Consider the following 15,746-nt stretch of genomic DNA (forward strand, 5'->3'; position numbering starts at 1 on the left):
CCTGGGGCTGATCTTTTACTATGTTATACTAGGCTATATTTGGAGCTGAACTGTGGTGGTTTGGAGTCTCTATGACCTTCCTGTGACCCCTGGCGCAGGGTCAAAATGTCACATTTTTGGACATTGAAGCACCATAAATTAGTAATTTTTGCATCAAATGAGCTGAAACTTTTAGGGGTGATTTAAGTGACCTTGGTGAACAATTGATTTGAAGCACAAGTCTCTAGGTCATTCCTGGAGCTACTTCCGGTTTGGGAGGGGCTAGCAAAACAGTTCCAGTGGATTTAGATTTTAAATGTTTCAGAGGTACCAGATCCCAGGTTTCAGCTCTCTGAGTGTTACAGAAGAGAAATGAGAGCAAAAGAGGGACAACTATTGAAAAACGTGTTTTTTTGGCCATCATTCCTTCTTCAGGGCCCCTGGAGGTCTGAAACGTGCATGAGCATTCACATTAGCCTCTATATCTAGAACCTGTGCAGTTTGGTCCAAATTGGTTAAGGAATGTGTGAGATTTTGACCTTTTTAGCCCGTTTTGAAGCATTTGGACATGAAAGGGTTAACCGTAGAGTCAGAAACAGGACCGTGGTCGGGCCCCTTTTGAGCTAACTCTCTGAAAAAAAAATGCAAGGTCAGGAGGTGGTCTAGTAGGAGCGTGTCCGATTTGGTGTCACTAGACCCAAAAATGACCGAGCAGGAATGATTTTTACATGTTTGAAGGCCTCAGGCTTCATCACTACTAGCGGGCCTCACTGCTGAAAAAAGCAGGTTCCCATGGAGCTCGACCCTTGAAAACAGGTACGGTGCTTCATGTGACTGCTCTGAATAGTCCCACACAATATCAGACTTGAATTCCACTGGGAATGACTTTTATGATACTTGATATGTTGCACAAAATGTCTCCTTCATTTGAAGTCTTCAGATTTAGTGACCCTTGACCCCTTCAAAGGTGTTTTCACTGCAGACTTGCTCCCAGAGCATTCAGCACACCCTGTTCTATGACTTTATGCACTTTGGTGCACTTTGATTGATGTTCTCACACTGTTTCTCATTCATTTTAACAAAGGCCCCTGTTCCAGTGTCTTCTTTGCTCCTATTTTGCCGTTGTAGGTCCTGGTGGTCTGAAAACGTACACCAGTATTGCTTTAGGACCCAATATCAAACATGTGCAGGTTGGTCCAAATCGGTCAAAGAATCTGTGAGATTTTGACCTTAATTGGCCTTTTGGACATTAAAGGTGCACACAGTGTGTCCTCTGCTTGTCTTGAATCATAAATCAACGTCAGTAAATTTCTTGCTCCTTAATTAGAGATGTAAGCAAGATGCCATATTCATTCAATATTCATTACGGTACTGGATGGTTTAAAAAACAAAACTTTATTGCACTATGTCAGTGAACAAAACAAACAATGAACACCGGACCATGATGTATGGATTGTACTTTATTTCATGGGGAAAAAAGTGTTTAATAGGCTGCATAAACACACCCACCAGGAAATTACGTCAATTTGTTCATTGTCTAATTAATCGAAATCCAAAATATTTTTTAAAAAATGATGCTTTTTTCGGGAGCGAGTGATAACATCTGGATTTTCTCAAAAATGGGGAATATTGAAAACTTTAAAATTAAACTAAAAGAGCATTATGTAGCACAAAATTTTAGTTATTAGTTTAGTGGGTTGCTTGGGAATAGAAATTTGTAAAACACAATCATTCATTAAATTAAATCTTAAACATAAATGTAGTGACTGTAATGTCACTGTTTATGTGATTTATGTTATGGTTGGTTTCTGAGGTAGATTATTCTTTAATTATTACTGTTAGGTCATGGTATCTTTGAAGAAGAAAAGTTTATTTTTATAATTTAAGGTGGGAGTATTATGTGTTGTATGCTTTTGGTTAGTACAGGTTTTGTATATGTATGTTATTTGTATTGTATACGTGTATTTTTGTATGTATTGTTTATGTATTTTGTAATTTGATTTGTATGTATTTTGTGTACATGTTGCTTTTTGGTGTTGTCACAAATGAAATTATGAAGACCCCAGGAAGAATAGCTGCTGCTTTGCAAAAGCTAATAGGGGATCTTAATAAAACAAACAAACAAACAAACTGATGTAAAGTTCTTTATATATGTGTCTTTATTAGTTAAAAGACAGGACATTGTAATTGTAAGATGTCATTGATTTACACCTGCATTTTGTGCTTCATGGCGCTAGGTGTGCTGTTTGCATGTTGGACATTGTTTTACACAGACACCACCGAAGAAGAAAGGTGCAGCAGGTTCTGCACGTCGTTCTCCCCTGTATTTTGCCGACCACGGTCAGAAAGCGGACAGCAGCAAAGCCTCAGGCATTACAGCGACACCAAAAAATATACATTTTAATTTCACAATATTCGTTCAGTTCTTGTGTATGATCTCTGGTTTGTTATTACGATGAATCTTTCACGTCTCGGAGTGGAATTGTTACCTTTCCCACCGTTGCTATGGTGGTTGCTATGGACGCTTCCACGGGCTAAAGAAAGAGAGGGGGATCTTGTTGTGGGCAGGAATAAAGTTTTTAGATCGCTGTGCGCTGACTGGTGTATGGATGAGCTCAACAAATAAACAAAAGCACGTTCATGGAAATAAATACGGTTGTTTGCATTGACAACGAGCGACTTGTGGATCATTGAAATGCAACTTGTTAACAAGGGAGCGAAGCGCGTCAACTAATGAAAGGCCGGGGAAGACATCTCAGTAACTAGCAGTAATCACCAAGCGTTACATAAATGATTTAACAAGTCAAAAAATTACACAATGGAACAATACAAAAATAAACACACCGCTTGTTTTCGTTTTTGGCAGCGTCCTACTCAACCAGCATAACGCACAAAATGTGACACTGTCACAATTTAATGCCGTGAAGTGAAATTCAGCGTAAAAACAAACCAAACCACAGATCATTTCCAATAACTGAATGGATAATGTGAAAGTGTTATATATATTTCTCGCTAAAAATGTCATCAAAATGTTTTTTTCTGTCCAAACTATCTTAAAATAATGCATTTTCCACGGAAAATAAAAGGAATAGCCGCCATGTTTTCATTTTGAGAAGCCTGCAGCAAGCAGTCACATGACCCTTCGTCAGACCCATAGAAAAGAATTGCGGGAAAAAACGTGAGCATCTCACAATTTTCAGGCCAAAATTGTGAGATTGTAACGTTTTGCATTGTGGACAAACGTGACTATGTCACAATTTGATGTGAGACTGGGTTGCTTGGGGGGGTCAGAGTTGTTTTTGTGCTATAGCTACACAATATTCAGCCCGATCTCAGGAGGATTCGTGAAACTGTCACGTAATTTTTTGTTTCGGTTTCGTGCGCACCAACACGATTTCGTCATATTTTTCGTGCCGCTCACCACGAAATGCACACCAATGTATTTTAAACGGCGGACTTTTCGTGCCACTCAGAACGTATTTCAAACGAATAGGTATATTATATTTTTAAAGTAAAACCGTGGCGAATCCAACGCTATATTTTGCATGACATCGTCACTAACCATAACCTAACCATAACCCGGTGGTACACTTACCAATTTGCATAGGAATTTAAAGAATGTCCGACGGCCGCAAACGCGAACACACAAGCAGTATACGCCGATGGACAGCTTAGATCGTCATGAATCCGCCGGTATAAACCACTTTCAGATGTGATTACCACAGCGGGTTTCGTTGTGAGCAACACGAAAAACATTTCGTGGTGCTCACAGTAATGGCTGTTTTTGATTATTTAATTTTCAATAAATTTTTATTTATTGTTACTTTTGTGAGTTTCAAGTGATTTCAGTGAGAATTGTGGGTTTTTCCTTCTTTAACTGAGGGGTACCACCAATTTTGTCCATGTGTGTAGACTCACAGAATAGGTCTGTCCATTTTGTCCTTTGAAATTCATGGTAACCTGTATGTGCTTTTTGGTCAAGAATGGAGTGTGCTGAGGTCTCTAGGCATGAAGTCTCGCTGATTTAGTGTTCTTTTCATACTCTGTACTGATACTTTTGTTCTTGCCTTCATCATGCCCTCCTGCAAGTCTTTGGCAGTGATACAAGGTTTTTCTTCTCTGTTTTTGCTCTTACTTTCATACGCAAGAAAGCTGTGATGAACTATAAGTCTTAAGCCTGAGTGTGATGCTGCCAAAAGCGTGTCTTGGAGCCTAAAGTGTCTCTGAAATCTTTTTATAAACCCTTGCCTTTTTGATTAAATCAAACAATTTCTTCTCTCAGCTTTTGAGACAGCTGCTTTACCTCCTTTTGTCTCTTCTTATATTCTTTGCTGTACTTTCTTGAATTGCATAGGTGGGTTTTTACATATATGTGTTACAAGCAAACATTCTAGGTCATCAGAAAACACTGAACTTGTAAACTCTTACACATTTTGCAGGGTTGAATAATTGTGATTGCAACTGTTGTGGAACTGTAGTGCCTGCTTTAAAAGGCAGTAGCTTCTTACCCAGTTAGCACCTAGATCAATCCCCCAATCTGTGAGTAAAGTGTAGTTACAAGGTACTAATTACTTTCATCCATTTATGCCATTTATTTTGGTGCAAATCATGGTGGCAGCGTGCTAAACAAGTACACCAGACATTCCTCACCACAAAGACATTGTCCAACTCTTCCTGGGGAATCCTGAGGTGTTCCCTAGCCAGATGGGATATCTAATCCCTGCATATTGTTTGGGATCTGCCCAGGGATCGCCTCCCAGTTGGAAGTAACTGAAATGTCTCCACTAAGAGATGCCCAGGAAGCCTTACCACCAGTGCAGGTTCTCCAAGCTCCCGTTTGATGTCCACAGTATTTGTTGTAAAGACTGAGTCATCGTATGAAGACGACTTTTTTTGGTCACTATAATGTAATTTTATACTTCCGCTTGCTGCTCAAAGCTCATTGCAACAGAGGAACAACAGAATGTAAATGAGATGGTGAACAGCTGATCAATTCAAAGCTCTACTTGATGAATCGGCTCACTCTCCACCCCCGTAGTTTGGCAAACATATCTTAGTTTATGAGTTCATTTTTTGATCTTTGCATTGCAAGAAATCTGTCTTTGAGAAAAACTGAGTTTTTTGGGGTTTTTTTTGTTGTTTTTTTTAAACAGTATTTGGCTCAGTAGTCATTTTAGTTTCTATGTTTGGACACCTGCTGTACACCACCAGCCAAAGAACAACACAATGTCCTCTGTGAGGTTTATGTATGTCACAGTCAACTGTACAAATGTGTCTGTAGAAATGCTGACTCTGTCACATGTTAGTACACAGAAAATGTCTCTTAATGCTAATTTGACTGATAATAACTGTATTTTAGAAGTGAGAACTCGACTCATTTCTGCTTTGTTTACAGATTTCTCTTTCTGCAGCTCTGTGCTCTTGAGCCTTTTTCTGTCATTGTTTACGCTTTTCAAATCATTTTTTTCTTCTTCCATAACTTTAGAATATTGCTATTTTTAGTGTAGTTTGTGGTGTCAGTTTTTGTTTTTAATAAATGTCAGTTTATTTTTTTCTATAATCCTTTAATCCTATTTTTTTCTTATCGTTCAGTCAGTAGGCGTGCGATGTGATTATTTTATCTTATTAATATTCATCATTTTAGCAAGCCTTTGATGTTTGATTACTCTGAACTCAAATTTTCTTTGGTTGACATGCTTAAAATTAGTTTTGCTTACTTTAAATCTTGGCGTAAGCATTTCATGGAGCAGAGGTGACATTAGGCTTCATATAAAATGCTGCTGTAACAGGAAATTATTCTCCCCTATGTGTGAAATTGTTCAACTGCAAATTTCTTCATTCAGAAATTATAGTTCAATAGAGTGAATCAGGATGCAAATCTGCATTTTTTTCTACGTTCCTTTGAATTTGCTAATAATTTCTCTGTGTCCTTAAAAAAACAGCATCACTGACATTGTTTTTCGTATCTCCTCTTGTTCAGGAATACCATTTTGTGAGCTGCGAGAGCATTTTGGAGAGGAGTTCTTTGGCCTCTGCTTTGAAGAAAATGAACGAGTACTTCGGGCTGTAGGCGGCAACCTCCAGGATTTCTTTAATGGTTTTGACGCCATTTTGGAACACATTCGCACCTCCACAGGACGCCGTGCTTCATCTGAGAGCCCCTCCTTCCAGTGCAAGGATCCCCACGAGGAAGAGAAAGGGAGAAGAAAATTGGAAAAAGTTGGAGATCAAGGGGAAAGAAATGGAAGAGGGAAGGTGTTGCTTCTTCATTGTTTTAACCCTGCCCCGGTTGTCGGATTGGTCATGCCGGGGTTGATCACAGCTGTTGCCAAACGGATCTTTCATTCAGAAGTTGAGGTGGAGGAGGTGCCACCTCTAACTCCCTTGTTGCCCAATGAAGATACAGAACACACAGATTGTGACTCCACTACCCCCACTCCGACTGCATCCCCCACCGCCTCGCCCTCCTCGTCCCCATCGCCTCCGTCACCTTTTCCAACCTCTGTTCCCACCGTTTGCCTCTCCTTCCAAATCCAGGAAACATGCCCTCCTTCCCTCTCGAATGCTGGTTCTGTGAGCACTAAACGGCCTCCTCCCTCACTCTCCACCAACCCCAGTGATCTTCGCATTGGTCTGGCCACGTTTTGCCGTGCCTTTCCATTTCACCTCGTCCTGGGGCCTCGCATGGAGCTACTGCAGCTTGGGGAAGGACTGAGGAGACAGACGCGTATTGAGCCTCTCCGGAGTCTCTCATTCAGGGACTGTTTCGAGATTGTCTCACCCAAGATGGATCCTTCATTCCAAGGAATCCTGCTGAGGCTTGCATCCCCATTTACTATCCGCACCAGGCCTGACACCACTCAGACTGGCACAAAGGAGAAGGTAAAGCTGTCACATATAAATAATCACATTGGTGCTGAAATAGTAACTTCTAGAAAACTGAATCCCAGTTTTAAATTCTTAATTAAAAGGCTGTTAATTCATTTTTCTAATCCTTCATGTGTAAGACCAAACTCAGTAGTGATTTTATCCTATAAACATGTATGGTTTGTCCACTGCCATCTACAGATTATTAAAACACATTAAAGTGTTATACTCTTGGAATGCATGACATATTCTATTATTAGAGTGAGCATTGCCAAAAAATGGTCATACTGATACGTGTTCATCCTGCTGAGTGGAATACAAACTGTGATGGTAAAGCATGGAACTTTCAGTACTGTGAAAAATGTTATCATCTCTGTGCTGTTATGTTATCATATGAGAATTTCCAGTGTTTCATTTGAATTATATCAATGCAAGAAGGCCATGGTTAGCTGCAAACTGAATGTTGACCCACTGACTGTCTTCTCAATCTAGCCAGAGTTCAGTGTCAGACTTTACTCAAGTTCAATATCTGAATTATTCTCTGGACTTCTTAGTCCTGTAGGGCGGGCAGCAATGTTGTGAACAACTATTAAAATTTGGGTGTATCAAGTAGACAAGCAAATGGGTTGGTGCCACTGAATGCCAGAGCATCACATCACCACACCACCTCCAAGCCTGCGATGTGGGTGCATGGCAGCAGTGAGGTTTGAATTTGTTCCAGTTTCCCAGAAACAATTAATCATTTGGGGTTGTGTGCTATATCCAGTTCTTTATTGATTGGGCAGTCTCCGCAGGCTGTCAGTGACAACACCAAACACCCTGATGCTAAACAAAACTGACAGAGAAAGGATTGATCAGTGCAGTCACGATGCTGTGCTGTGTGTGTCTGTGTAGTTGTGTACAGGTGGGCGGCGTATATGTCTTGAGCTTGAGTTGAAACCTCAAAAATGTGAACAGAAAAATACCGTTGTTGCGGGTCATTAGGTCAGATGTGTACTCTGTGAGATACTAAAAAAGGTATAAGATAGTTTCTGATCATTTCAGTTCCAAATCTGTACCGGTTCATCCTGAACTAAAAGAACTGTTATTGAGAAAATACGCTGACTGAGGCGAATAAATGGTACAGAAAAATCTTTTCTCAGGCATTGCAAAGTTGTTATCAACACAAGTGATGCGTGTTGTTATTTGGAAATCACGCGCTCTTCAAAATTGTTTCATACAATTTTTTTTCATTCTTTGCCTCTTCTTCACTATCTTTCAGGATATCTTGTGTAACAGGTGGTTCATTGTAAGTGAGCCACATGTAGTAAGGATTTCTATGAGAAAATCCCACGTTGTCGGATATATCTCCACAACTGTATCAGTGCAGAATGGTATAACTAAAGCGATTATCATACTGTGGGTTAAAAAAACACTCTGGGATGTTTGTGTTTCTTTAAACTATTCACAGTAATGGTCAGTCCCAAGCCCAGGCTGTAGGAACAGTGTCCCTGCTAAATGGTGCTGGGGGAACTTGTTTTGGTGGAACGTTTGCACTCAGGGGGGGAAGAACTGTCAATAAAATATCTAGTTTACATAGTTACTGAGACAATAAGTATTTGCACATTGTGTCATTTGTTCCAGTTCTGGATTGGGATGTGCTGCTGCTTCATTTTAATTTATGTCATGTCCATGCAGTCCAGAATATGTTTAATATTCAAAGGATTACAGAACGCAACACATCTGTATAAATTAGATGCTGTATTTAAGCATATGCTGTAAGGGACTAATATTCTTGTCTGAAATGCATTTTTTAACCTCTTGATGTCTGAGTTTATTTACAATTATTCATCCATCCATCCATTCTCTATCCACCGCTTTATCCTCACTAGGGTCATGGGGGGTGCTGGAGTCTATCCCAGCTGACTCGGGTGAAGGCAGGGGACACCCTGGACAGGTCACCAGTCTGTCACAGGGCTACATATACAGACACACAATCACACTCACATTCACACCTACGGACAATTTAGAGTAACCAATTAACCTCAGCATGTTTTTGGACTGTGGGAGGAAGCCGGAGTACCCGGAGAAAACCCACGCATGCACAGGGAGAACATGCAAACTCCATGCAGAAAGATCCCAGACCCAGGCCGGGATTTGAACCGGGGATCTTCTTGCTGCAAGGTGAAAGTGCTAACCACTACACTACTGTGCAGCCCTATTCACAATTATATAAAAAAATATATTATTTGTGTTTTTGCTTTCCAGCTGATGCTAAATTAAGTGGAGATTGTTAATTTGTCTGTTACACATAGAACAGATATATAACAATAATAAAAGATGTATAATAATTTAAATCCCACTCCGACCGGTCCGACAAGAAACCAGTGCTTGCAAAAAGTTCCTAGATACGTATTCAATATGCAGAAAACTGCATTGGGGCAATGGATATGCTATCTCAGTAGCACTCTGAATGAAAGTAGTATGTCACAAATTTGCGACAATAGGCATCAAGGGGTTAAAATGTTCATGTTAGGGTTAGACTTCTTACTTGAAAAATGTTTGGTAAATTAATGTAAATCTCTGTGTTAAGCATTGGATGTAATTAAGTACTTTTGGTCTTGCTCTTATTTGATAAGCCCAACCAGTGGTTCAGTGCATTCACGTAAAAAGGAGACTCAGTGACGTCGGTCCCCATGTCCTCCATGCATATATGTATTTAGAGGCACATACAGACAACACACTACTATGTCCACATTCCACATATCTTAGGGGGAGCAGCAGGATCTCCTCCTTCACAGTGAGATCTTGAGTGCCACTACAGCACATCTCCTCCGTAGCTTTCATCTTCTCCCTGCTAGTGTCTCTTATAAATTCACTCTCCTATTTTTTCTCCCTCTGTACTGCTTGCAAAGGTCTGTCTTTCTCCTCAAAAAGCTTTTCTATTTCTCTTCACGTATTCCCAGCTTTTTTTTTGTTTTATCCCTGTAATGCATTCAGACGATACATTTATTTCAAAATATTTGTCAAAAATGGGCATTCCACAGTTATTTCTAAAAAAAAAAAGCAATGTATGTAGATTATTGCATTAGTATTAGAGCTGTATGCAGTGACCTTGTAATCATCCACATTTTTTTCATAAAAAAGGTACTTTTGCAAAAATATATGTTTTAGAAGCAGTATAGCTGTGGTCAACATCTGCCATTCTTGGAATTTAAATTAGACACTGCCTCCAAACTCCAAATACCGGCTGGACACTTTAAAGTATGTGTTTGTGGAACAGGCTGCGCAGACATAGTTGTTCTTAATTTTTGCCCTATAAATCCTGTGTCACCTGGGTATAGGAGCAGAAAAAATAGAGGGAGCAAGAGAAGGATGGGCTGACATTTTCACTAGAAAGGGCAGCAAAAGAAGGCGACAGGCCAAGGTAAAGAGGCGTCACTCCCCACTGCTGCTCTGTGTGTGTGTTCCAGTGGCCTGTAGTGGATTTTCAGTTTGACTTCTTTCGTCACTTTGCCCAGGGATATGGGCCGTGCAAGAGACATTCAAAGACCTACTGAAAAGGTCACATTGCACCTCTCTCTGTGTCTCTGCTTAGTGTGAACACTGTAGTCCACACAAAGGGGGGTGTAAGCACGATGCACTGTCAAAGGCACTCCTCTAACAGTGGTGTTTGCCAGATATAATACACAATGTAGCGTCAATTTTTTGTGACTTAGCCTATCCCATTTTAGAAAGCTAAACATACATTTTGAAAACGCTTGCTCGTGCCACGCTGTGAACAGACTGGATTTACTTGGATGCTGATATTTTCTTTCTCTTACAAATAATAATAGGATGAATAAGAGGATCCATGAATCACCACACCTGCCTCCACAGTAGTGATGCTATTGTTACAAATATTCAAAGTTCCCAGACTCTTTGGGTCAAAGAGTGAGAATTCTGGTTGAGATGAGTCAGTGTAAGTCTTAGTGAACAGTGTGTGTAAAGACCAGCAGTTGTTTTTGGCTTTAGTCGATTTTCAGAAGTTATTTACAAAAAGACATGTTTTGAGCATTCAGATGATATTTAGCCCTGCTACATGCTATAGAAAATGTCATATAGTAGGTTAGTTAATAAGTGAGACTTTGGAGAAAGAAGGTTTGTGAAGGCCAGTGAGTACATACTTAAAGAACTACCAGGATGTTCAAATCTGCAATGTCATACTTGTTATTTAGCAAATGCTACTGTATTGAATCTGTTGAGGGTTTGGATGAGGTTTGTTTGTGTGCATTATGTTTGCACCTGTGTGCCTGAGTACAAAGAAAATCTTGACATTAACACCACCTTTGATCTGAGGTAGATAAATCACTGCCGTGACGGTTTGTTTGTTCGGCCGAGAAAGCTTTGAAAATTACTGCCCTCTGTGTCTCTGTGTGCTATTGACAAGTTTAGAAAACAGGGTGAATGAAAGTTCAAAGGAAAAGGAGCAAAAAAGCAGACAGACTGGGAGAAAGCATCACAAGCAATGAACACAGCAGAAACATTTTTAGTCTTTGAGAACAGAAGTGTGATTTATGGCTTGATACAGCTTCCTCTGTGAAACCTCAAAAAGTCACCTTTAATGTTATCCTCACTGAAACTTTGGTCCTAAGGGCAGCTGTATGTGAGATATTATAAACTATCACTATAATAGTGGGTAATGTTCTCCACGGTGTCTTCTGTTACGGAAAGATTCATTATAGTGAGTTAATAGCAGAGATTTCTCAAGCATACTTCATTAGATTGTGCAGTAGTTTGAGTTTTTCTTCATTTAATTTGGAAGGAACTTGATCATAGTAGTCAGAAATTAAGAGGTATCAAGAGGTAGCGGCAGGCAGTAAGATCTGGGATGTTACAGATTTCACTGCAACACCATCAAGCGTAGGACGGCTAACGAGGAGCTGTCTGTTCATCTAGAAAGGCTCCATTCATCTGGCAGTACGTGCTCAAATGTTGGACATTGTTTTTGATTGACTCTTTCATTTGATTATGTACCGCCTCTTGTGTACCATTCAAATCGATAAGCATCGCTCTAAGTATGAGTGTGCCATGCCTGCGACCAGCCTACCTCTCTCTCCAAGGTAGGTGGCCTTGTCATTGGGTGAGAATGCATTTCACTTCAGCAATGTTTTCTTTACAGAATCAGAAAAGTGGATCTGTACAATGTGAACCAATCAGCATGGTGTAGAAAGCAGTCTTGATTTGAGGTTAAGGTGTCATTTTCTCTTTTACTGCAGGCTGAATGTTTTGATTGTTATCTAAGTACTTGTGATTTGTCCTGGTGACAAAACACAAAAGATAGCCAATCTTAATTCAAGTTGTATTAATAACTGACCGGCAATATTATCAAAATCTTGGCTGCTATCAGTGTGAGGTTCATACTGCCTGGTTTAAATGTATTGCTAAATGGCAATATCTGTTAGTTGAGTAATCAAAAAGTAATCAAATGTGATAGGTTGCATTGCTTTGATGATGTAGTAGCTGCATTACTTATACTTTTTTTTTAGCAAGGCAGCTAGTTGTCTGTGATGTAAAATTACCTTCCCAACAGTAATTTAAACATATGATGCTGAAATGAGTGATTCATTCTCTCTACATGAAAGCGATAATAAAAGAATCATAAAACTACTTTGCCAAATTTCTGGTCTCAGTGAAATAAATGGATAAAGCTGATGTAATTTCTAACTTGCCGAAAGAGGACTCACTTTACTTTAACATCCACTGAATTTGCGAAGGGTTCTTTTTTTCATCTAAACCATAATTTCAGTCTTATTTGGACTGATTGTAATTTGTTAAGGGACAAGGATTTTATTCCTGCACATTTTAAACAGACAATACAACTGGCTACTTTTAGTCAGGTTCTTTAAAACTTTGTCTTTATTGTCTGTAGATTCTCAGTCAAACAGACCAAATGCTAAAGTTGAAGGAAAATCTGATTTATTTTGGTTGTTTTATTTTTCCAGCACCAAAAAGTTAATTTGCCTTCTACTTCAAATGCACTTTGGCTTGTCGGTGTTACTGTTTCCATTGCTTGTAGGCCCTGCACACTCTGAGACTCGCATCACCTTTCATATAAAAACGTAAAATGAATTATCTTATAGGTGTAATTTTGCAATGTGATACCAGCATTGTGAGACTTTTACTGAATGTTTCATTTTAAGGTAAGAGTGCAATCCATGCAAAAGTTTTTCTGTTTTTTTTTTTTTGCAATGTGTTTATCAAGGCTACAAGTGCGTGTGCTTGTGCGTGAGAGCGAGGCTGACTCATTGACTCTTTGCTGCTCAGTGCCTGTTCATGCAAATGAGAGTCTGTTGACATGCCAGAATCTGCTCACAAAAGACAATCCATTAGCTGTCTGTTCCACCTCCTGCTATCCTTCTCCCAATCTCTCTCCTCTCGTACCTCTTTTCCATTTGTCAAGTCCAGTGCTTCTCATTCTCCACTGGTTTCACTATCTCCATCCTGCCCCCTTCTCTTTTCTGCCTCTGCATTTTTTTCTCTCCTTCCCCCCTCCCTCCTCTCATTCTTCATGTACTGCCGGCTCCCTGTTGCCTGTGGTGATAGCAACCTAAATCTGTGCATTTCGATAATCTCAATATGTAAAATGTGAATGTCAGTGTGTGCTGCTGGCCATGCTATTATAAGGAGCAACAACGCTGCATAAAAAGCAGAAATAGGCACACAGAGGAGTAAGACGTGAGAAAGGCAAGTCACAAAGCTTATCTAAAGTACAAGTTTGCATCAGTGAAATTGATTGAGAAAACCCCCCCACTGGATTCCTAACAAGAAAGATTAATTCCCTGCAGATCTGTTAAGGCTTGGAAAAGCATTGTGCCTGTAAATGCTGCAGCCGCTATGTAATAATACCACCGGTTATTATGGATTTCTTTAGAGATTATTTTGATTAGTCACATATAATACACAGATACTTGTGTAGACATAGTTTTGATCTTTATGCATTTGATGTACATCTAGTGGTTAAAAAGCAGGCTTGTCTCACAAGCAAAAAGAAAGGAAAAAATCCACTTTAAATCTATTTTTAAGATACGATCAGACAAAATTTAGCTGAGGAAATTATTGTGTTAAAAATTTCTTAGAAAAAAACAAAATTATATAAAACTAGAATAAATTCAGTCCTTAGTAGATGATGCATTACTGAAATAAAATAAGTAAACTAAAATAAGACTAGAGTAGTAAAATGAAACATAATTTTAGCAATTACATCCAGGCAATAAGGAATATCACACATGGAATTGAAATATTCTACCCAAAAATTTAAATATTGCACATTCCATGGACTGTATTGTACGTGGAAATAAAATATTGCATATGAGAATAAAATGTTACACCTAATACTAAAACTGATGTTGCAAACTGCTGAAAAGTAAAACTGTTAATGCTGTTGGTTATTATTGGTAAGACTTAAATCTGGCTTTAAATGAATTAAATACTTGTGGTAATTACTAGTTCAGGTACTGTTTGTTGTTTATTCTTTGAAGACGTTGCTAGGGACAAAAACTATGAACAAGATTTCTTTTTACCACAAAAGCGCTTCATACAAACCATTTTCAATCCTTACATGTTGTCTTACAGTCTTAGCAGTATAGCACTGCTTGTCTGTGAGGAATTTTCAGAGATACAGGTGCAGAACAACCTTGAAAGAATATTTTTCCTGTTGCTAACGATGCAGTGACCTTGACAAGGGTGCAGTGCAAATGTGTAACATCCTGCTACAAAATTAATCTCAGTGGAATTTTGGACTAGGACAAAACATACTGACCTCATCTTACAGTTTTATGTCTTTTTAATTCTCTTTAATGCCTTCTGTAGCTTCTCTTTCCCCAAACTTTGATCAAGTATTTACTGCAGCATCTTGCTTTCATCTTTCCTTTCCGTGTATTTTACTTTCCTTGTAGTTCTCCAGCTTTTTCCTGCAATGGTCCTATTTTTATTTTATTTTTTTTGTAATTTTCCTCTCACTCTCTTCCCTTTTTAGTTCATCCTCTGTCCTCATCTCTCCTCCCCGTTCCCCTCTATCTGTGTTGTTTTCTTTCCTAACCACTGTGTTTCTTTTGCCTTCCCTCCTCACAGTTCACTCACCTCTTCTTTCTCTCTGTGCCGTGATGACAGAGATGCAGACAGAAGCAGAAGAGAGTGCTGAGTTAAACAGAGACGCACAACTAGGCCAACGCAACTGCCTCCAGGGATGTGTGTATGTGTGTGTGTGTGTGCGCATGTACATGTGTGTGTGAGTTTGTTACGGAGTAAGACAGAAAATAGGAGTGACAGAAGAACAGAGACAGATACTGAGAGTAAGGTGGTGAGACACTGGTATAATTATACCTACTGTACATGAATAACAAAGCAACAAAAACAGTTGTTAGAGGAGAAATTGTGTAATAGTTGTGCAACAGCAAAGCCCTGAAACCGTAACCAGAAAACACAACAGCAGATCAGTAAACGGAAAACAAAACCAGCCGTGAATCTTGTCTTCTTGCAGTCACTGCAGAAGCTTATACCAGCTCTGCTTGATGAAGTTTCTGGCGACTGTCTGCTGATGCAGGGCAGCCCACATCTGAGACATTACACTGTGCACAGGAAACTGGCTACGTCTGGATGTAATGTGGTGACCTTGGCTTTACCTTGAGAGCTTTTTAATATTTACTTGATTAGACATCGTCTTAGTCGGGGCTTGTCAAGCGCACCGAGCAGTTTTCATGGGAATAGCAACGTGCAAATGCTAGATTTTTTTATTTGGTCATGCTGAAACCACACCGCAGCTCTGGTTAAGATAGCTAATTATTGTTTGTTGTGGCTGATAGCAATAAGATAATTGATAATAGTCCTGCAAATGCAAAAATTTGAAGAGGAAAATAAATCCATTTTTTAGTACATGTGCT

At 39.4% G+C, this 15,746-nt stretch overlaps 1 protein-coding gene across 1 annotated transcript in view; it reads left to right on the forward strand.

Annotated features, from left to right (window-relative positions):
- gucy1a2 (guanylate cyclase 1, soluble, alpha 2) overlaps window positions 1-15,746 on the forward strand; it is a 57,951-nt gene that overhangs the window by 18,167 nt on the left and 24,038 nt on the right. The window contains exon 4 of the mRNA XM_022195913.2: window positions 5,960-6,861. Within this exon, the coding sequence (XP_022051605.1) occupies window positions 5,960-6,861 (902 nt within the window). The remainder of the gene's footprint in view (window positions 1-5,959; window positions 6,862-15,746) is intronic.

Source organism: Acanthochromis polyacanthus, chromosome 13, assembly GCF_021347895.1.
Source record: "Acanthochromis polyacanthus isolate Apoly-LR-REF ecotype Palm Island chromosome 13, KAUST_Apoly_ChrSc, whole genome shotgun sequence".
Lineage (NCBI taxonomy): Eukaryota > Metazoa > Chordata > Actinopteri > Pomacentridae > Acanthochromis > Acanthochromis polyacanthus.